Raw genomic sequence first — 21,699 nt, 5'->3', positions numbered from 1 at the left:
CTCCTTCAGCTCTGGATCCTCCCTCGCACTCTTCTGAAAATCGCCGCGAAGCTTGTCTTGTCACTTGCCTCAATGACAAGAGCATCGCTCTTGAACCTCTCACGAGGTGACCGCCACTTTTCTTTCTTCTTCGGTTCCTTTCTTTTCCTATTTCTCTCCTAACGTGCTGCATTATTCCCCTTTTGGCCTTTCACGGTGCCCCATTCACTGACGTTCTGCTCGCTGATGCACTCATTGTCGGTTATTTGCTTTTTGGGATCCTCCTGTTCTCTTGGTGTATCCCTCGTTCTTTTCTCCGACCGGGGGGTCGGATTGCTCCTAGGCGTCTCCTGTGAGACAAGAAAACGGTGTGTGGCTGCAAATGATGAACCATAAGCTCGCCCAACTCTCTGGCGAACCCAGTATCCGGAACCGGTAACCCTATACGGGCATGAAACGTGGACGATGCTTGAGGAGGACCTGCAAGCACTTGGATTCTTCGAACGTTGGGTGCTTAGGACGATCTTTGGCGGTGTGTGGCGGCGAAGGATGAGCATGCCCCACTCTACGGCGAACCCAGTATCCAGGAGGTGGCCAAAGCTGGAAGAATACGCAAGAATGTCGGACAACAACCCTACAAAGATGGTGTTCGCTTCGGATCCGGTTGGTACTAGAAGGCGTGGAGCGCAGCGAGCTAGGTGGTCAGATCAAGTGCGTATCGATTTGGCGAGCGTGGGGCAGAACCGAGGATGGAGAGATGCGGCCACGAACCGAGTATTGTGGCATGAAATTGTTAAATCAGTGTTATCTGTTCAGATGTTAACTAAATACAGTCGCCTATCCACATCTCGATATCGAAGGGACCATCGAGATAGGGAGAGATTGACCCAAAAAATAATTATTTAATGGATACTAAATTGGAAATCACTCCGTCACCAGGAAAATAATAAACAAGCAAATGTCATCTCGTTGAGCTTGAGCTTGATTGGCCGCCCGTGGTTGCTACTCCAGTATCGCCAGATCAGCTGCACTTACACAAGGAACCAACCAGACGACTGCTTAGGACTAACAGACACCCTCAGTGTATAAGTGCTGGTGATCTTCTATTTTTAGGCAACAATGGCGCATGCCACGTCAGAAAGCAGACCAATGAGGGGAAGGGGGAGGAAATGATGATGCACTAAACTGGCTCCCACAGTAGACCGGATATACCCCTGCATCAACGCCAGTTCATACGGGAGTGTATGGGTTGGGGGAAAGGCATGGCAGAGAGGGTCTTGCTGTTTGATTAGTTGTCTGTTGTCACCGAGAAAAGCCTATATATAATATCAAACAGAAGTTCACGGTGATCAATTCAACCAATGTTTGATTAGCAGACTGCCTATGTATCAGGCGGAAAGAAAGGCGTGCTAGAATGATGATAGAGTGGAAGCGTAGGGAAACGGATTCTTGTCCGTCTCTGGTTCTAGCGTTTGTTATGAACGAGTAGGGTGTGAGTGTGAGAGTTTGAGAGAGGGAAATGGAAGTAAGTGAAAGTTACAAGTACAAAGTACGAGGAAAGGGACGGGTCTGGGATTGAACCTATGACCTTCTGCATATGAAGCAGAAGCGGTAGCCATTAGACCACCAGCCCCGTCATTAATAAACAAGCAAATGTCATATTGTGTTCCAAAATTAGTTTGAAACACTGAAATCTAGTCTATTCACCTTTGATTATGGTCATATCGACATACAGAGAGAGAGAGAGAGAGAGAGAGAGAGAGAGAGAGAGAGAGAGAGAGAGAGAGAGAGAGAGAGAGAGAGAGAGAGAGAGAGAGAGTTTGGAACAACTAAACAACAGGAACACATCGAGATATGGAGATATCGAGATAAGGAGGATATCGAGATATTGAGAGAGAGAAAATGTATGCAGAATGAAGGGACCGAAGAAATCATCGACATAGGGAGAGATATCGAGATATAGAACATCGAGATGTTGACTGTAAATGAAATTATATTCAAATTTTTATTCGATGCATTTCCAAATTGTGTCCTGTATTGGGAGCCACCATCGAAGATTGGTCAATTTGGAACATAAATATATCATCAAAATTCTATGTCAAAATTTATATTTATATATGAAAAAATATTTTTGTTTGCTACAAAACTGTTAATATTTATCATAAATGAGCACCAAGAACGCAAAAATACAATTTTGCGGCTTAGATTTCCGATACTAGGGGATCTCCCCTTACATTTTCAACAACCGAAAACTTCTTCCTCTTTTATAAAAAAAAGCCATCTAATAATCTAATGATGATCTAATGCTGATTAAGCTAATTTAATAATTCGGCTGTACATCCCTACTGCCATAGAATCCGGCGTACAACACCTTCTCGAGTAAATTACTTCTCCAATGGATGGAACTGCCCATACTCAAACTCATCATCGCAGATCCGTGTGCCGGGGTTGTTATTTTTTGTTGCTATTTAAATTTGCTGTTGAGTTGAGGCTGCTACCGCCTCGCCGCCCAATGATAGTATCGTTACCGACCGAGTAGAACGTACCTACCCTCCTATGGAGACTTCTTCATGACGAGGTAAGGGAAAACACAGAGCATCCACTTAAGTATGGCAAGCTCACGCTTTTGACAATGATGACGACAGTGCAGAGAACTATTAGACGCGAGCGGGAGAGGCTTTGTTCCATTTGCAACCCCCTTAAAACGGTCCAAAGGCAGCGAGTTAAGATTAGGCGCCGCCACCTTCGCCACTGCACAATGGTTGGAAAAAAAAATAGAGTTTGGCCAGAACTAGTTTTTTTTCGTCCTTATCTCAGAAATATTTAATCTTTGCATGTTATTTGGCATTATTAAAGTTGTAAAAGGGATTAAGGTGATTAAAAAACGAAGCCAAACTTTGAATTTTCAAGTGCACAAGACTGGAGAATATGATAACATGTTTGCGTTGAAAATCAATCAAATTGCTTGCTGGGATTTGGGGACCCTCTTTGTTTGAAGTATCATAATATAAACGTATTTGCTGATGCATTTAGACATGTACAATATTCTACATTATTTTTCATACAATTCCAATCTAGATCAAACAAATATATTGTATCGGGTGTATTGGATAAATAATAAAAACATATAAAAATCTTAAAATCCTGTTTTTTGTAGCCCCTTATTAGTATGAAGTCCGACCACTGCACAATTGTCGGGCTCCATATAAAGGAGCGGCCAAAACTACCAAAACACTTTTTTGAGATTTTTATGGTTTTTATCGTTTTGAAATATACCTCATGTATTATATTACAGTGAAACCTCCATGAGTCGATGTTCCATGACTCGATATCGACTCATGGAACCATACTAAAAACAAAATATCATGGTTACTACGATGGTCCCTTCAAACAGCTTTCCAAAGAATTTGTTTCCACAACTCGATATTTCCATGAGTCGATGGTCCCTTCAGATATCGACTCATGGAGGTTTGACTGTATTATAATTCTTAATTGAAATTGAGCTAAAATTTAAATTTCTACGACTTTTATGACGTTAAACTGACTGAAGTCAAAAAATTGAAAAATGTATCAATAAAATAAAGTATAAATTTCATATTTAAGGAATGTAATATTTTCCCAAAGTTACGCACTATCTGAAAGCTTATGGTTCAACACTTTTATCGAGCATGACACACTTAAATTATTTCACCGACCTCAGTAAAACTTTTCGCCGAGAACCCAACAGCTGAGAATTCAGTAATTTTCAACGCCGAATTTCGGTACTTATTTTACCGAGATTTCGGCAATCCGAATTTTTTGCCGAGATCTCGGCGAACGTTACCGAGATTCGGTAAACGTTTACCGAGATTTCGGTAAAAATTTTACCGAGAATCGTCAAATTATTACCGAGATATCAGCTGTTGGGTTCTCGGCGAAACCGTTTAAGTGTGGAGGATGGAAAAAAATAAAATTTGGTTGAAGCTTTAATACTGTTCAATATTACACTTTAGTAATTTTGATGATTTTGAACATGAAAAACAACTCTTGTCGCGTCATGTCGCCGCCATTTCGAATATTGCACTTTAAAATACATCCTTAGATCTTACAAAAAATTTTAATCTTTTGCAGAAATTTGCTGATTTGCAAGTTAGAGCTATTTGAATAATTCAATATTTTCATACATTTTGACGATATTTTTCATACAAAGTTGATGTAAAATATATTTAACCACTCTTCATACATATTTTTATCAAACTCGTTAAAATACAAATAAAATTTGTGCTTTTAGCCAAATTTAATTGCATTTTAATAAAAAAAACCTTTTAAAAAAAGTTACGTAATCTGTGAATAACCTCTTCAGAAACAATAAAAACGCCAAATAACATATTCAGATTACATATTTTATCGATTAAGGCGATAAAACTAGTTTTGGCCAAACTTCTTTTTTTTCGACCATTGTGCACTGCCGATGGGAGACCGGAGAGGCAACGCATCATGATGAAGCGATCCTCATCGTTTCACTCTCAGTTTTGCTTGGGGTCTCTATTCACTATGAAGAGATTGGGGTGGTGTTTGCAAACCCGGTGGCGGCTACAAATCGCGCGAGGGTACAAAGCAGTAGGGTAGTTGTAGGGAAAAAAAAGTCGAACCCAACAACAACGACTTCGTTGGCGGCAAAGGGGTTGCGTTTTTCTATTCGGTTCAATATAAAAGCATTGGAGGTTCTTGGTTGCCGGTACAGTTTGGCTCGATTAACCGGGCAAAGCACGTCTTTCGAACGGATTTAAATTGTTGTGGTGATAAGAGATCCAGGATCAAAGGATTATAGTTAGAACGATGCTGAAGGTGCGTGAATATTTTGAATACATATTCTAATTCTTGGAGGGTGAAAATGTGATCAGGAGAAATACTCATCATTGAATAGTGCAACGTGATTTGAAAATTCAATATATGTTTCAAAAATCATGAGAGATCTTCAAACATAAAAGTGTACAGTGACCTGAAGACAGTAGAACCAGTAGAACAGAAAGGGTAACCCCTTGTGATAACCTCCATAGCCTAAAATAATTCTATGCTGGAGGTGTCAATGTGTGTTTTCTTGCATGAGAGTGCAGCTTATTTTTTCAAAGTTCTAAAAATCTTAAATTCGTGTGCTCGTGAGAATAAAAATCACACAAAAAGAGAATCTTTCAAATTTGAGGAAAAATATCGAGATTTAGAAGCGGCGCAAGTGAATAAAAAGTGTGTTTGAAACTATAAAGCATGATTTTCAGTTGAATTTGTATAATTTTGTTATGCTTCATCCAATTTAAAATCTTTTAGCTCCATTCTTTTAAGAAGTAAATTAAAACAGTATTTTTACAATTGAAGCGTTAAATGTTTTTTTTTAATGTGTCATCTTCACATCGCTATTTCATTTAATAAATTTCTATTTTATCTTATAAAGCATTCCATAAAACAGTGAAGCCTCCTGTCGATATCTTCTAAGATTGTTTTATAGAAATTTGACCAGAGTTAAGAGATTTCTAAAAGAATGCAAGATTTCTTAAGTTGACTGATTTTTTATAAAAAAATGTTTTGACGATTCATGCAAAACTAAGAAAGCCAAGAACGAAGCCAAATTTTCGAAAGCATTTGAGAACCAAACAGCGCACCACGTTGAAAATTTGTCACATTGGTCACCACCAGCAAGCAATTAATTTGATTGAACTGTTGTCAGGTTCTCCAGTCTTGTGCACATGAAAATTCAAAGTTTGACTTCGTTTTATAAGCACCTTAAGGAAATATCGAGTAATGGAACAGAAATACTTTGGAAAGCTGATTGAGGTGATCATAGTAACCATGAAATTTTGTTTTTAGTATTGTTTTATGATTCGATAACGAGTCATGGAACATTGACTCATGGAGAGTTCACTGTTCCTCTTGTAATTATTCTATAATTTTCATTATAGAATAACCAAACAACAACTGTTTCAGTACCCAATTGCTTTTTTTTCATAGATTTAAACTTTAAAAAAAAATCCTTCAAAAATAATCTAGACATTTTTGAAGATCCTTCAAGAGCTTAACCAAAAATTTTCTGACCAGAAAGTTATTCTATGATTTCTGCTGATGATGTCTCATAAATTTTTATGGGGCCCAGATAGCCGTAGCGGTAAACGCGCAGCTATTCAGCATGACCATGCTGAGGGTCGTGGGTTCGAATCCCACTGGTCGAGGATCTTTTCGTAAAGGAAATTTTCTCGATTCCCAGGGCATAGAGTATCTTCGTACCTGCCACACGATATACACATGCAAAAATGGTCAATCGGCAAAGAAAGCTCTCAGTTAATAACTGTGGAAGTGCTCATAAGAACACTAATCTGAGAAGCAGACTTTGTCCCAGTTGGGACGTAACGCCAGAAAGAAGAAGAAGTCTCATAAATTTGCTATACGTATTCCATAAACTATTCTATCCAGGTGAAATTACACCAAAAGTTAATCAAAGAATTGTTCCAGAATTTTGACCCTGTTTTTTGTTGTTGGATTCATCCTCCTTGAATTCAACTTGAATATTCCACCACAAGTTTTCGTATTACAGAAAGGTCTAAACATGTAATCATAAAGCTGTCTACTATTGTAAAAGATTTTGTGACACTTTAGAGTAAGGTGGCGCAAAAGTTCGACGTGGTATAATCTTTTTTTAGAAAAACAACACGAATAAAAAAGAAATAAATATCACACAGTGAACCTTGAAAATATTAGCTACAATTTTGCTGAACAAACTTGTGTCAAAATATTTACCGATTTCTAGTTATAACAATTTCAAAATTAATTGTCTAAAACGAACTTTTGTCCCACCGGTGGACAAAAGTTCGAACCAAGTGTGGGGCAAAAGTTCGCTGGTCGAATCACAAAATATCGAAACTTTTATAACAGACATACTTTATACCAGCCGTAAGCTTATGTATACAGAAAAATACACACTAAATTTCCATCAAAATTGCCCAAAACAGGATTTGATTGTAATAAACTCGAAATTGGCAGTTTTTCGCCAAACTAAGCGAAAACGTAAAGTTTTGGTGACTTTTTTTACTTCCACATCATTTCTGTTCCATTACACGATGTGAATAAGAGCTAATAGCCCCTTCACCATCAACTCATGAAGGTAGAACTAAAATTCGCCAGGATTTTTTTTAAAGAAACTTAAACATTTCTTAAAAATTCCTGGTAGATGATATGAAAGAAACTATGACATTTGGTCGAATGACAATTAGTCGACCCAGTCAACATTTTGGTCAGTATAACTTTTGTTATACATCATTGTATATGAATCAATTCAATCGTATAGAATGCATGAAAAGGCCATAAACCTACCAAATTGGAGGCTATATGCGCACTTGGCACGACTTTTTCAGACTTTCTGCGACCAGAAATACGATCCCACAAAATTTGGATGAAAATAAAAAAAAGATGTCCACCAATCCTCAAACTCGGGACCTCTGAATAACTGATCCAACACCTTACCACTGCACTGCCAAAGGGTTCATATCAGTGTCGTGATTATTTGCCAATATAAATGCATGTTTCATGTACAGCGACACTTGCTTTGTTGTACTTTGAGGCCCATCGTCAGCAGATCCCAAGTTTGGGTGACAATTTTTGTTAAGTTATTGCGATTTCATATGATGCTTTCTGGATTGATATATGATCTGTCAGTTTAGACAACTTAACGCGATTCTATGTTGCACTGTTTACGACATGTTTTGTTGTCAACACAGATTAGGGGTATTCACTTAACAGCGTAAAGCGCTGCGTAAGTCATACTAAATCGATTATCTTAAATATTTCATTACGGTGCGTAAATGTTCAGTGAAACATTTCGGGATGATCACATTCAAGAGTAAATCAATCCAAGGACGCTTTCGTAATCTGACAAATGTCAATGTTTTGTTTTCTAAGAACGAGAGCGGATAATGCATTTCGTATTTGATTAAGAAAATGTTAAATGCCGAGTGTTTGGTTTCGCTATCTGAAATACTGTGTCCTTGTGGTGGCGGAATTGACTACCTCGATCTTGGGCGAGGAATCTTACAATCGTTTCATCGGTGTAGGAAAAGTGAAATATTTTCTTGGACACTCTCCGGGAGTAACCAAATTTTTTTCTACATATCAAGAGCTGTTCATGAACCACGTGGATTTTTTCTTGGAATGCCAGACCTCCACCATCCGCCCTTGTGGTCTTTTGTCCACATAACATTTTTTTAAATTTGTTTGAACCGAGGTCTTAAGCCAGACACCCGCTCCCTTTTAAATGACCACTTGATTTATGGGAGTCCCTCAATTAAGAAAAGAAAAATAAATGACCCCAGGTCTTGGGACAATTTCAAATCAAACATGCAAAACACCGGTTATCATTTCAAAGGAATTACAATTGACTGGGCTATCTTTGTACCTATCCCATATGATGTTAGTGTTCATTTCCGATGGTCTGGAAGTAACTTGAGATGCACTGATGGAAGCGGTCATATTTGGAATCTCTAAGCATCAAACTTGGCTGCTTTCGATAAGAACTACCGCAAACTGCGTCAACCGTTTGCCTTAGTCGAATAATTGACTACAATACTCATACCAATGCGTAATAACGCTTTTGAATTGCAAAATATATGCGGAATGAATTCTAAAAATTATCACTTTTTAGTTGAAAATAGCAAATAATTGAGGTTTACAGCGGCTGGATTCATAGACAACTAGATTAAAAATATCTCGTTTGACGTTCAATCGAATCAAACGAATAGTTATTTAAGCAACAAGTTGCAAAATGATTTTTTCAGCACGAGTCGTACCTTTATCCGACGAAGCTTGCCGAGTTGGATAAATACGACGAGTGCTGAAAAAATCGAGTTTTGCAACGCGTTGCATACAACATTTTTTGCAATTACGAAAAATGCCGTTTGAGTGAGATCATTTTAAGGAACACAATCAAATTTCAAGAGAATCCACATGGAATCCGTATGACTCGATATTTTGCAATCAGGTAGGCTGCGATGCAGTAGTATGAACATAGACATGACAGGCACAAATTTCCACGCATCACCCGAGGTCAAACTTATATTCTGAATTCGTGAACGGGGAAGGTAAGACGCCGCATGTAATATTCTTCTGTGTTGTACAGTTCTCATATGCCAATCTTCCTAATCAAACCGTGTAGGAATATGCAGTTCCATTTATTTGGGACCAATTCAACTACTGCCCCTACGTTCACTGTACAAATCGCCCCATAATGCTTCCGTCTTTTTTTGTAGCGAAGTTATATATTCTACTGCCTCCTATAGGTACATCCTATTTAAACTCAGAATCCCGCACAGTCAACTAGCTTCTGATTCTAAATCCGATTCGAATTGTAAATCTACAATTCGAATCCGAGTCAATTCGGTTCATCATACGGATGTTGAATCAGAACCTAGTTTCAGAACAATTGAACAAATGACGTATGGATGCAATCCGACGTCATTTTGATGACTCCCAAAACAGTACTGAAAAGTGCTACTTTTCGATACTGATATTAGTGCTGAAAAGTAGCACTTTTCAGCACTGTTTCTTTTCGTAGGAAAAGTAGGCCGTTATGTTGTCCATTCTCTTGATAAAAAGTAGGCTGATTTGCAACGGAATTGCAAAAAGAATATTTCAATTCAAATATTCCACTGTTGAAGTTACGCAGAATTGCTGTTTACGCGACTTTAAGTGAATCCCCCTATTGTCGTTTATGAATCGTAGTGGGGATTTATATACAATTTGTGTTTACATTGATAACGTCTAATTTGACATCCTGTGAGATACTGATTTTTTACGTACGAATGTGTGATTTTGGATGCACATTCTTATACGATACGTGGCTCACTGGGGAATGACGTTTGATCGAAAGTAAGTTTGGTCGAACGGACATTTCGTCGAAGGAACATTTGGTCGAAAAGGTTTGACTGCAACATAAAGCATATGACATTTGGTTGAACCGGCATTTCGTGGAAAGGACATGTGATCGAATATAAAAAGGATGGAACCAAAGCTTTACGTTTAGTCCGATTACACAGCGTAACAAAACTGACATTTTTGCGTGTCTCAAGAATCAAATTATGTGTCTCTAGTAGATTTTGGGTTGCTGAATCTGATGCCGTTTCCAGAAATGTTCCTGCACGTCACAATTTTAGCTACAGGACACCAAAGTTGTATAAAACACAAGTTTATTTGATGTTTACATGAAATTTAAGTATGATTTATCAAACTTTTCTGTGATCTAATACAGCAAGCATGCAAAACAGGACTTCAACTTTCATTTTAGATAAAATTTTATTGAAATTGCACGATAAAATTAAGGTTAAATCGATTTTTTCAACATGCTTGCAGTCTCCATACTAAACTGTCCGTTTCTCTTATATGGCGAAATACATTACTTTTCTAAAACACCAAAAACTAACTTTTAAACATCGATAGTATTATGAAGTGTGCTAATAAGTATTGTTCTACACATAAAGTTTGAAATTTGTGACAAATTAAGCAAATAAATTGCCTTACAAGTTCGAAAACTTGCATACAAGTTGGCTAATGTAGTCAAATTTTGCATTTTGAACAACCAATGTTGAAATGTTATAAGGAAGAATTTCTCCAATAGATTATAACTGGAACCCCAAACAAAAATTTCCAAAGTTTTTTTTAGAATTTTCCTTTAAAACTTTCATATTTTCAGTCCTGAAATCGTACCAATACTGATTTAATCATTATTTATAATTGGTTCTATTATATATTCTCCAAAAATCTTTTCAAGGAAGTCCTTCATTGATGTTCTGGGAGGATGATTTTCTTGACGTTATTGCAGGGTTGTTCAGAGATTCCTTTAGGCATTTTATTAGATATTTTTTCCTAAGATTTCTACAATAATTCATCTAGACGTAAATCTAGCGGTCCATTTTTATAATGCTACATTCAAATCTTAAACGTTGTTTCCTTCAAGTTATTCCGCAATGCATCTTTTTGTTCTTCCAGTAATTACTCCAACAGCGTTTTTTTTTTTCAATAAATTCTCAAAAGAAATCTCCAAAACTTGCAGAGTTCTGTACAGTTCTTCCAAAGCTTCCTGGAACAGTTCTCTTATGTATTCTTTGGGAAGTTACTTCAGGCATTTCTTCTGAAATTGTTTCTTTAAAAATCTTCAGTGATATATTTAGGAATTTCTTCATAGGCTGATTTTTTTTTTTAAAACCTTACATGTATTTCGTGATTACTTGTTAATGTTTAAATAAAATACAAAATTTTCTAATCCTATTGAATTTTCTGGTGTTTCAATATGATAGCTAAAGAACAGGCCTAAGAGTTTTATAATAGAATTCCTAGAAGTTCTGTTTATGCGTTTTAAGGCAGGATATACAAATTCTTGTGGCTCTAATGCAGCTAACCTGGGTTCATAGCTTACTATTTCTCTACGATGAAACCTCCAGATTTCTCTTGCGACTTGACAACGAAATAGCTTGTGTACTGTTGTTCCTACTTCTCCTGGACATGTTTCACAATACGGGTTGTCTATGACACCTCGTTGATACAGCAATTCTCGATGCTTTATCTTTCTGTGCATCACTACAAACCAGTTGGATCGTTGCGTTGAATTCAGAATGCGATTATGAAGATGTTTAAAAATGATTTTCCAATCCCGTGGATCAGTTGATACAAATCCTGGATCCGGTTTCAAAGTCAAAAAATGACGATAAAATCCACAAGACGTCGGTGTAGTGATAAGAATATCTGGTAGTTGAGCCAGTTCAGCTTTCAGTACAGTTATGTGGTTGAACATTGCTGGAGCAGGATTGTTCGGGTTTTGTAGAAAACTCGTAATAAAAGGAAGTTGATGAGCTAAAGCTATCATCCGATTCAAGTAAAGGGCCTTCGATTTTGTCTCTGGACAATTCAGATTGAGACCGCCTCTAGATTTGGGAAGAATAAGGTTTGCAAAAGCTATCCTTTGCAGCGTTTGTCCATGCCATATGAACTTTCCGATTTCCGCTTTTATTTTAGTAGCAAATCCCCTTGTGAGTGGTATGTTTGATGCCATGTACCAGATTTTTGAATTGATATAAGTATTTATCAGTATTACTTTTTGAATTAGATTCAGCTTTCTTGGATGATGGAACCAAAGCCTTGTACGTAGTCCTGTGAGAACGGCCTGCCAGTTAAGTTTTTGCGCTTTCTTTATATTTTCTCCGTAACGTACTCCAAGGATGTTGACAAAGTTTTGTATGTTCAACCATTCCGTATCTGTTGTGAGATTGATATTTCCAATCATAATTGCTACAGTCTTCTGTTTGTTTAAAACAGCACCAGATGCTACCCCAAAATCATTGAAGATGGTAACTATACGAGATACAGCTCGCTCACTGTCAAGAAACATGGAGATGTCGTCTGCGTAAGCATTTATCACAGCGTTGGGAAGTTTTCGAGAGATGGCATCTAGCAGAGGTTGCAGGTATATAACAAACAGGTGCATTGATAATGGATCACCTTGCCTCACTGAACGATTGATTTTGATCTCTTGTGTCAGCTGCCCATTGACCAAAATTTTTGAAAAGGATTGATTCCAAATCGTATCAAGCAAGTTTACAAAATTTGGGTTGAAGTTCATCCTATTCATTGTTTGTTTCAAAAATTGATGACTTACTCGGTCAAATGCATGGTCTAGATCGAAGGATACTAGCAATGCACTTCTACGGTGGTGTTTTAGTTGACAGATTTGATCATAAATACGGCTAGTGGCTTCGAAAATAGTTCTGTTCCCATTCGAACATTTCTGACTGTTTGACAGGACAAAGGGAAGTAGACAGTGTATTCGCTTTTTGAGAATTCTAGCTAGAACTTTGTAATCAAAGTTTAAGAGTGAGATCGGTCGATATCCCTTCACACTTTTGTCCTTTCCTTTCTTTTTGACGAGAACTAAGATACCATCGAAGAATTGTTTCATCGCATTACCTTGTAACGCATCGTTGATGACGCTGGTAAACTCAGTACAAATGATCCGCCAAGTCTTTAGAAAAAACTCTTTCGGTAGTCTATCTGAACCGGGAGATTTCCGAGAGCAGCTTTCTCTAATGGCCATTAGGACTTCATCTTGCGTTATTTCTTGCATCAGATTTCCATTCGCCGGGTCGTTTTCAGGGATAGATTTAGCAGGGATAAATTCTGTGGGCAGTTCAGCGTCCACCGAGGAAAACAGATTTTCAAAATACGATCTGATCGTGTCTTTAATTTGATTTCCATCTCGAATTTCAGTTCCATTATCGCTCTGAAGCATTGCGATGGATGTTTTTGATCTTTTTCCATGGATTTGAGAAACGTGAAAAAGTGTTGTACATTCACCGGAAATGTAGGTATTGTTGTACTTTCGAAAATTCTCCGAAAAATTCCTTTGCAAGCGAAGCATTTGCGATTTGATGTGGTTTATTGTTCCAAGTTGCTGTGGGTTTCCATGATAATTATCGTATGCTTCCTTCAATAAGCTACGATATAGCTCAGTCGCATCTCTAAATTCTCGGTGAACGATTGAGGTTTTCCATTTTAGAAAGGAAATTACTTTGGGCTTGGTATGTGACACCCACCATTCTATCCATGAACTATAATTCCTCCGCGCTCGGGTCCAATATTCCCATTTTCTGGACAACTCGGTTAAAACTTCAGTATCATCAAGGATATGTGGTTGGAGGCGCCATACACCACGTCCTAACGGTGTTCCCAAATGTGGAAGGACCATGCGTACTAAATATGCTTTATGGTCCGAAAATGAAGTAACTGCAAAATGTGCTGTTCGGAGTTGTGGTTTCATTACATTTGAAATTAACATGCGATCGAGGCGTGATGCTGTGTTCGCTCTTATGTACGAAAACTCGACCTTTTGTCCATTTAAAGCTTCCCAAGTATCCACTAGATTTGCTGCACTCATAAGCCTTTTGCACATCGGGCTTATGCTACTACCCCCTGTTGCATCTTTTGCATTGGCCACAGCATTAAAGTCGCCACCAAGGACGACGTGTTTAGTAGAGTGTTGAAGATAATGCGCCACAGAAGAGTTGAAAAAATCTTCTCTAGCTGTTCTCTGCACTGCACCGGACGGAGCATAGATGTTAATGAAGGTAACAGGTCCAATTCTCATCGATATTATACGGTTGTCTAGACTTTTCTCAACATTATGCACATTGAACTGATCCCTAACTACGATTGCTGTTCCTCTCTTATCGGCGTCTACATTGAAAGTTATCGTATAACCAGGTATGCTCATCTGTTCGTTTTGAACTTCTTGTAGAAAAATGACATCAAGCTCAGATACATGAATGAATGACCTCAATGCATCTAGTTTCGTCTGGTTAGAAATATTGCAGATGTTGATCGTAGCAATTTTATAACTAAACATTTGCATCACCCTAATATTTTGAGGAGTCCTACCTTATATAGTGATCTTGAGTGTGTTCCCTGTACCTGATAGTAACCAATACTGTTATAAACAGCTGTTTGGCAATCGCTTTCGCAGTCTTCGTACATGTCGCAGTGTTTTTGTTTTGGTCACTGTTTTCTCTCACCTGAATTCCACGAACAGTTTCGATGTAGTGGTTTGCTGGTAGTATAGCCAACATTTGACCCTCGATCAAGTACATCGATACAGCAACGGTAGTAGCGAGTTGCACTGTAGGTCGTGTTTCTACAAAAAACGATTTTTTCTCTAGTGCGGCAGTACCTGAGTCGGCTTCGGTAGGACATATACTAGGGCTTACCTCACAAAAAAGGTAGCCCTCGCTGACAGTGAATCGAAGTCCGGTGTTGAGAGTGAGTGGCGTCAATTTTGGTAGTGGTGTATCCGCGTGTTCATTGAAGATTTCATTGAGTGATGAACTCACAAAGAGAGTAGCCCTCGCTGACAGTGGTTTCGACGATGTTGTGCGATGCCATTATGAATGATTGAAATACAATATTTCGTGAATGATGAGATGATGTTTGCCGCCGGTATTGAGAATCGAAGTGTCCATTTGGTGATCCCTCATACAGAAGTGATGATGGCATGAAGAGAATGTAAACTTGCTTGAAATTTGTGGCAGTATCTTCGAATACTTCGGCAGGACATATACTAGGGCTTACCTCATAGAAAGAAAAGCCCTCGGTGGTAGTGTCCTTCGTCGAAGATGGGATGGGATGTGATAGCCTCCAACGGAGTAGATTTTGCATTGTTGTGAAAGATAGAGATGAAATTTTCTTGTGAAGTGTAGCAGTATCTATGTTTGCTTCGGCGTGACATACACCCATTGCAAAGCTTACCGGGAGGAAGAGTTATGAGTCCGACTCCGGCTCTTGCGTTTTACTTCGTGGAAAGAAGTTTCGATTGTTTCGGCGGATTGTTGTGTTCGATGTCGTTTTGGTGCGTTCATTATTTCCTCGCTGTCATCAGAAATGACGAAATCTGAAGTGTGGTCTGCTTTTCCTTCTACCCCTTTGTTACTTGCAGGCGAGCTTGTTCTGCTGGATTTGGTAGTTGCTTGGGTGCATCCTTCAAATGGGAGACGGGAAAGCGAAGATGGTCTGCTTTTCTGCTTCGAGGCTGATCTTGTTACGCGGTCCGTAACGTTGTTTTTGGGCAAACTGGTATTCATCTCCTCATCTGAAGATTGCATTTCGATATCGTTTTCTGTACTTGGTGGATTGGATGTTGATGGAACAGTGTTCGTTGGCTCAGTTGATGACGATGGTGGGATGACTCCTTGAACGACTTGTGCCGCGGTAAGGCGACTGTTGATGTCATGACCTTGTTCCTTACGCGCCTCGTTGCAAGTGCGGCCGATGTGGAGCGGTCTTACACAATATCGACAGGTGCGAATTTGTGTTCGGTAAGTGATATAGGCGGTGTGTGTAGCCATCGGAACGTAGGAAGGAATTGGTTTACGAATCCTCATCCGTGCCAATCTTACGCCGGTGGACAAACCAGGCCAGAAGTTTTTCCACACTTCTTCCTGTATGGAAACAACCTCCCCGTACGGCGCTAGATGTTTGGCGATTGTTTCGGTTGAGAAGTAGGAAGGCAAATCAGCTATCCTAACCTCAACCGCATTGTCGTAGGGAATGATTGGGATAGCATATTCTTTGTTGTTTACTTCAACAGTATGCTTCGAACTATGTTCAGCGACTAGCTGTTCGACGTATGCTGGTGATTTTAGCTCAACTATGACTCGTGCTTTAGTCATACTGGGCTGGATACAATTGACTTTTGCTAGGTCTAGCTGAATTTTCTGGCTGATGAGCTCGTGAACCTTCTCTAGCTTGGGGCGGATTGGCATACCGCTGAAATCTAGGTAAACAGAGTCTTTGCGATAGTCGTCCATGGCGGAATGACCAGACTCCCTTGCTACCAAACCTTTCGGCTAAAAGCCTTTCGGACTACGTCCGGGAACACAATAATTACTTTGTTTTCACTCAGCGATTTTCGGCAATACGTCTGTCCGACACGAATGCTAAATGTCAACTGTCAAAAGAAATCTCCAAAACTTACAGAGTTCTGTACAGTTCTTCCAAAGCTTCCTGGAACAGTTCTCTTATGTATTCTTTGGGAAGTTACTTCAGGCATTTCTTCTGAAATTGTTTCTTTAAAAATCTTCAGTGATATATTTAGGAATTTCTTCATAGGCTGATTTGAAGACTTAGGACATTAATGACGTTAATGCTTCTAGTGGACAATTTGCCATTTGAAGAAAGCATGCCTAGGGGCACAGCGGAAATACTTTCCTGACGAAAAGTTTTCTGAACTGAAGCGGGAATCGAGTGCACACTCCTTGAATTGGTGCGGTTGAATGCTTGGTAACACTAAACCTAAGACCACGAAGTTCTCAATACATCAGGATTTTTAACTGTATGTAACCTGCACCTAAATTGTCCAATGGTCCATTGATTTTTTTTTTCAATTTTAAAGCTTTCCGGTAAAAGTTTACGAGATATTGGAGCAATAGTAATTTTAGACATCACATAAAGAGTTGATCGAAAAATTCCTTCAGAGATTCCTTCTATAATTCCTCAAATTTTTACTTATTTTTTACGTGTGTTTGGATAAATACTTGGAGAAGCTTTTTAGATAAATCGCTTGAAGAAGTCCTGTAGAAGTATCTGAGAAAAAACTTTGGCTAAACTCATCACTTATTTTCCTGAAGGACATCACGATAAAACTTGTCGAAACAGAAGAAATTTAAAACTTTTGGTTGGTCAAGTTATTCAATAAATTGGAAAACATAGAGAAGATGTTACTCAGAAGAAACATTTGCAGAGGAGTCATCGCATAAATTTTTATGATTCTAAGAAAATTTCCTGGATTTTTTAAGAAGTTCTTCTGTTGAATAATTGTCAAGGAATTACTTGAAGAATTTCGGAAGAGTACGTTGAGAATTTCGTTGAATGAATCCCTGGACATGATTTCTAAAAATTCGAAAGAATCCAGCATGGACTTATTCTGAAACAGATCGTCAACCTTCCTTTGATAAATCTATGACACGTGATATAAAAATTCTCATTTGGAGTCATGTTGCATAAGCTACCATTGCTACTTCATGTATGCATACATAGCCCGAGAATGAGTATGTGGGGGAGGAGTTACTAGCGCTTATAACTGATCTCTTGGGAAAAACCATTTACAAAACTAACCTGATACCATCTCGTTTCAGTTCACGATCATTGCCAGTTGCCTGGTGGCAGCAGCGGTCTGCTCCCATGACCTCGTCGGTGCCGAAAGTGGTTGGAGTGGCGGCTGGAGCTCCGGTGGCCAGGGCGGATATGGTGGAGGCGGCTACGGAGGCGGCCATGGCGGTGGTGGCATCGTGATTGTATCATCCGGCAAGGGCTGGCCTTCTTCCGGTGGTGGATGGAGTCAGGGTGGCTCCGGTTGGAATCAAGGAGGATCATCCGGATGGAAATCGGGAGGATCCGGCTGGAACAAGGGAGGTTCCGGATGGAGCCAGGGTGGATCCGGATGGAATAAGGGTGGTTCGGGATGGAATCAGGGAGGATCCGGATGGAGCCAGGGAGGATTGGGAGGAGGCTGGTCCAATGGCGGTGGTTATGCTAAATCGTACAGTAATGTGCAATCCGTGAGCAAGGGATGGCCATCGTCTGGATCTTCTGGTTGGTCCTCGGGCGGATCTGGCTGGCCATCGAGCAGTGCTGGATGGTCTGGAAGTGGCAGTGGATGGAGCAAGGGAGGAAGTACTGGCTGGCCAAGCTCGTCTGGATGGAGCACTGGAGGCAGCCAAGGTTGGTCTGGAGCTGGCAAGGGATGGAGCACCGCCGGATATGGCAGCGGAAAGGGATGGTCGTCTGGAGGTAAATATGGTGTTTCAATTTATGATTCAAATCAAAGATTCCAACTTTTTTACTAGGATACGGAGGTGGCAATGGATGGTCTTCTGGTAGCCTTGGAGGTCAGTCAGGCGGTTGGAGCTCCGGTGGTTCTAGTGGATGGAAGAGCTGGTAAAAGGTACCTACCTGGTTTCGTCACAATGACTTGTGTTCAGATAACATGAAGGCAAACTTGCGAACACTCATGAAATTGCATTTGTATAAACTCATGTAAAGTTTGACGTTTACGAAGACGTTTGTATATTTGTAAATATATGTACTTGGAAATTAAAACATTATAAAATCGATGGAAAGAAATTTCATAGCTAAAATACAGTTTTGTCTCAAATTTCGAAAACAATATTTTTTTAACTCCGTTTTTATATGGCGATTTGTTTGAAATGTTTTTCTGAAATATGTCATCAAATTACCAGAAAATGACAGTCGATTGCAGTTTATTTTTAATCTATTTTATGCATCTGGAGTAGTGATTATTTTCTAGTTCGAGGACAGTAAAACCTGAGAGAGACTCGCGAAGAGGAAAAATATCAACGTTATATGCAGCCCAGATTTCGCTGTCACGAAACGTCAAATGCAGCCTGTCGTTTTCATGGCTGAAAAAGTGAAAAGTATTGTATTCAAAATAAACTATTATTCAAAACCTCAGTCATCGGAGCAGTTTTTTCAAAGATGCTGATAAATCTAAAGACAACCCAAGTAAGACAGAAAACATCTTCTTGTGCAGCTATCTGAAAATGATGTTTTATTTAGGCGTTAAAGATAAAATTCAATACATCTTCTGTTTTAAACCCGTTCAGGCGATGTTTTATAAAAACATATCTATTCGGCAAACGCAGTAACTACATTTGTGTCATATTCCTGATCCCTAAATGTACACGGAGAAAATGAAGTACTCAAAAGTGAGTTCATTCCACTCAATTCCGGGGGTTCGTGCGTTAACCTAATTTTGAGTTGATGGGGTAGAAGTTGTTTTCATTTGCAGCCATGCGAAAAAATACCTACTGGCTAAGTTCTTTTCACTCAATCGGCGGATCAAATAACTCAACTTCCAGTACTGTACCACTTACTCAAATTTGAGGTAACGCACAAGGGTTTGGTTTTTGGGTTGTTTTGCTCTTCGCTCTCTGACAACAATAGAAGGAGCGAATGAAATAGGGAGAGAAAAATAACTCAAAAGTAAGTTAAAAAGAACTCAAATATGGGTTTTTCGTTTTCTCCGTGTATATATTACTTGATTAGAGCACACCCCAAAACTAAACTTCAGTCGATGTAAATTATGTTATAAAGTTGCTTTTGGATACATATTTCATACATATCTGTTTGATTGTTTTGATGAAGATGTTATAATAATGTATTTTCCTGTCAAATGAAAAACATATTTAGCATTTGTCTCTTTGACTCTTAGTTTCTCTACGAAGATGGAAGCAGAAACTTGTAACAAAACACACTCTATAGCATAAAATAAAGCGAAATGGTGAATAATGTAAGCGGAGAAGGAAAATGATTGACAAAATCACGAAAATAATGCGCAAAGAAAAATTTGTAAGCCGTGTTTTTTTTTCAATGACAACAAGCGTTATATCTGAACGACGTGTCATTTTAGATGAATAAAACATCATACTTTAAATTGGCATATTCATTGTTTTGAACACGTACTAAATACGTATTTAAACTTCGTTCAAACACATAACCTGAATCTTCTATCCCTTCTGGTCATGCTACAGCACCGATCATAAAAATTAATAAATTTTGAACTATTATTGCTAGCGATTTTTAGCACGGCAACTCATAATGGTGTTCGAACAAGCAAAAAGTTTGATGTTTTTTCAATATTAATCACATATTACGCACTCTTGAATCAAAACATACAAACCGATTGTATTATCGTAGGTAGTTAAACCAAAAACCATTACAAAGTGTTTTTACCTACCCTGTATGCATCTGGTAGAATCCACCATATTTCTCGCTTGTTCATTCAGTCGAAAATTTTACTCGATCGATTATTTTTGCGGAGCACGAATTGCAATTGCGCATCTGATAAATGGCGCATGAAAAAACAAGGAGTACAGCCTTCAGTTTCACCAAATATCTAACACGGCACATAAAAAACATACACCATACATGCACAAAGGTTACTTTCTATTTTGAAATTCTTAACTTGATAAAAAAAAATCCCCGCGGTATTTCTTGCAGTAAGATATTTGTTTTCCGTCACGCTAATTGCACTATTTGAAATCAATGGTTAATCTGTTTTTGTTTTTATTTTTTAAGCTGTCAAAACATTTCAAGCAATACAGAATGTGGGTTTGTATTCTAGCACGACAAACTACGTCTCGATAACATGATTATTAGTTATTGGTCATAATGATGTATGGTATAACTTTGATATAACAAATTAGACTGCTATGAGAAGTGCAAAATAGGTATTTAAAAACATCCAATTCAACTGTGCGAGATGTTTTAAAACCTTTAGTTTCTGCGCTTTTTCGGTTATAAAGGTGTATGAAATGTGGTATCGTACATTCGAACCAAAACATCGGCGATGTATGAAAGATGTATTTTGACCTTATTTAGGACAAATTGTGTTACTTGGGAAGACTAGTTATTTATAATGTCTGCTACGTTTACTGGTATGAAATTTCACTCAAAAAGCCGTTTATGCTTCGATGTGATGCAAACTCAAAAGTTTTTTGCTGAGATGGTCATGTGAGAGCTTGAACGGCTTGCGCAAGATTGATATAAACACAGAGTGGAATGAGAAAAAACTCAGCAATCGCAGAAAAAGAAGACCGTCTCTGCGAGTCTCGTCTAAGAGTAAAACTAGCTCAGATAAATTTATGCACGTAATATTTCAATTGAAAACGATTTATGTGTACTGTTTGGAATTTGAATAAAGATGTTTGAAATATGAGAGAGAATTAACACAGTGTTCGGCATATGAATCAAAAGGTTGTTCCATTTTTTTTGCGTAAAACCGTTACTGAACAAGTTTAAATAAACATTTTTATCAGCACACTCAACAACTAACAGTTGTGAAGAAATAATTTTTTTCGCAAATATCAGCATATTTCTGCCTATCAGGTGCATTTGAAGTCATTGTTGGCCTTAAGTACTCGGAATATGAACCAACACGATTTATGGGAAATAATTTAACGTACGTAGCCATGTAAACCAACTTTTACTACGATTCACTAACTCGATATCAAGATACGCAATATTGAGTAAGATTATCTTTTTTATCTTTTTTATTAATGATCTGAATTGCTTAATGTTTAACCTTCAGGCTGTCGCCCTGTTGCATCGCAGTTGCACAACTTTGCGAAGATGTCATCTTTCTAAGTG

General features: G+C 38.5%; 1 protein-coding gene across 1 annotated transcript; it reads left to right on the top strand.

The window, feature by feature from the left end:
- Positions 1-4,651: 4,651 nt before the first annotated feature.
- Positions 4,652-18,630, top strand: LOC110676152 (loricrin-like). Its single transcript, XM_021842896.1, has 3 exons — positions 4,652-4,806; positions 17,667-18,321; positions 18,378-18,630. The coding sequence occupies exons 1-3, from the start codon at positions 4,798-4,800 to the stop codon at positions 18,470-18,472; spliced, it is 759 nt and encodes a 252-aa protein (XP_021698588.1). The 5' UTR covers positions 4,652-4,797; the 3' UTR covers positions 18,473-18,630.
- The last annotated feature ends 3,069 nt before the right edge of the window (positions 18,631-21,699 follow it).

This window comes from Aedes aegypti, chromosome 2 (assembly GCF_002204515.2).
Source record: "Aedes aegypti strain LVP_AGWG chromosome 2, AaegL5.0 Primary Assembly, whole genome shotgun sequence".
In the NCBI taxonomy this organism is placed as follows: Eukaryota; Metazoa; Arthropoda; class Insecta; order Diptera; family Culicidae; genus Aedes; species Aedes aegypti.
The sequence above is the reverse complement of the archived record's forward strand: the minus strand, read 5'-3'. Positions and strand labels throughout refer to the sequence as shown.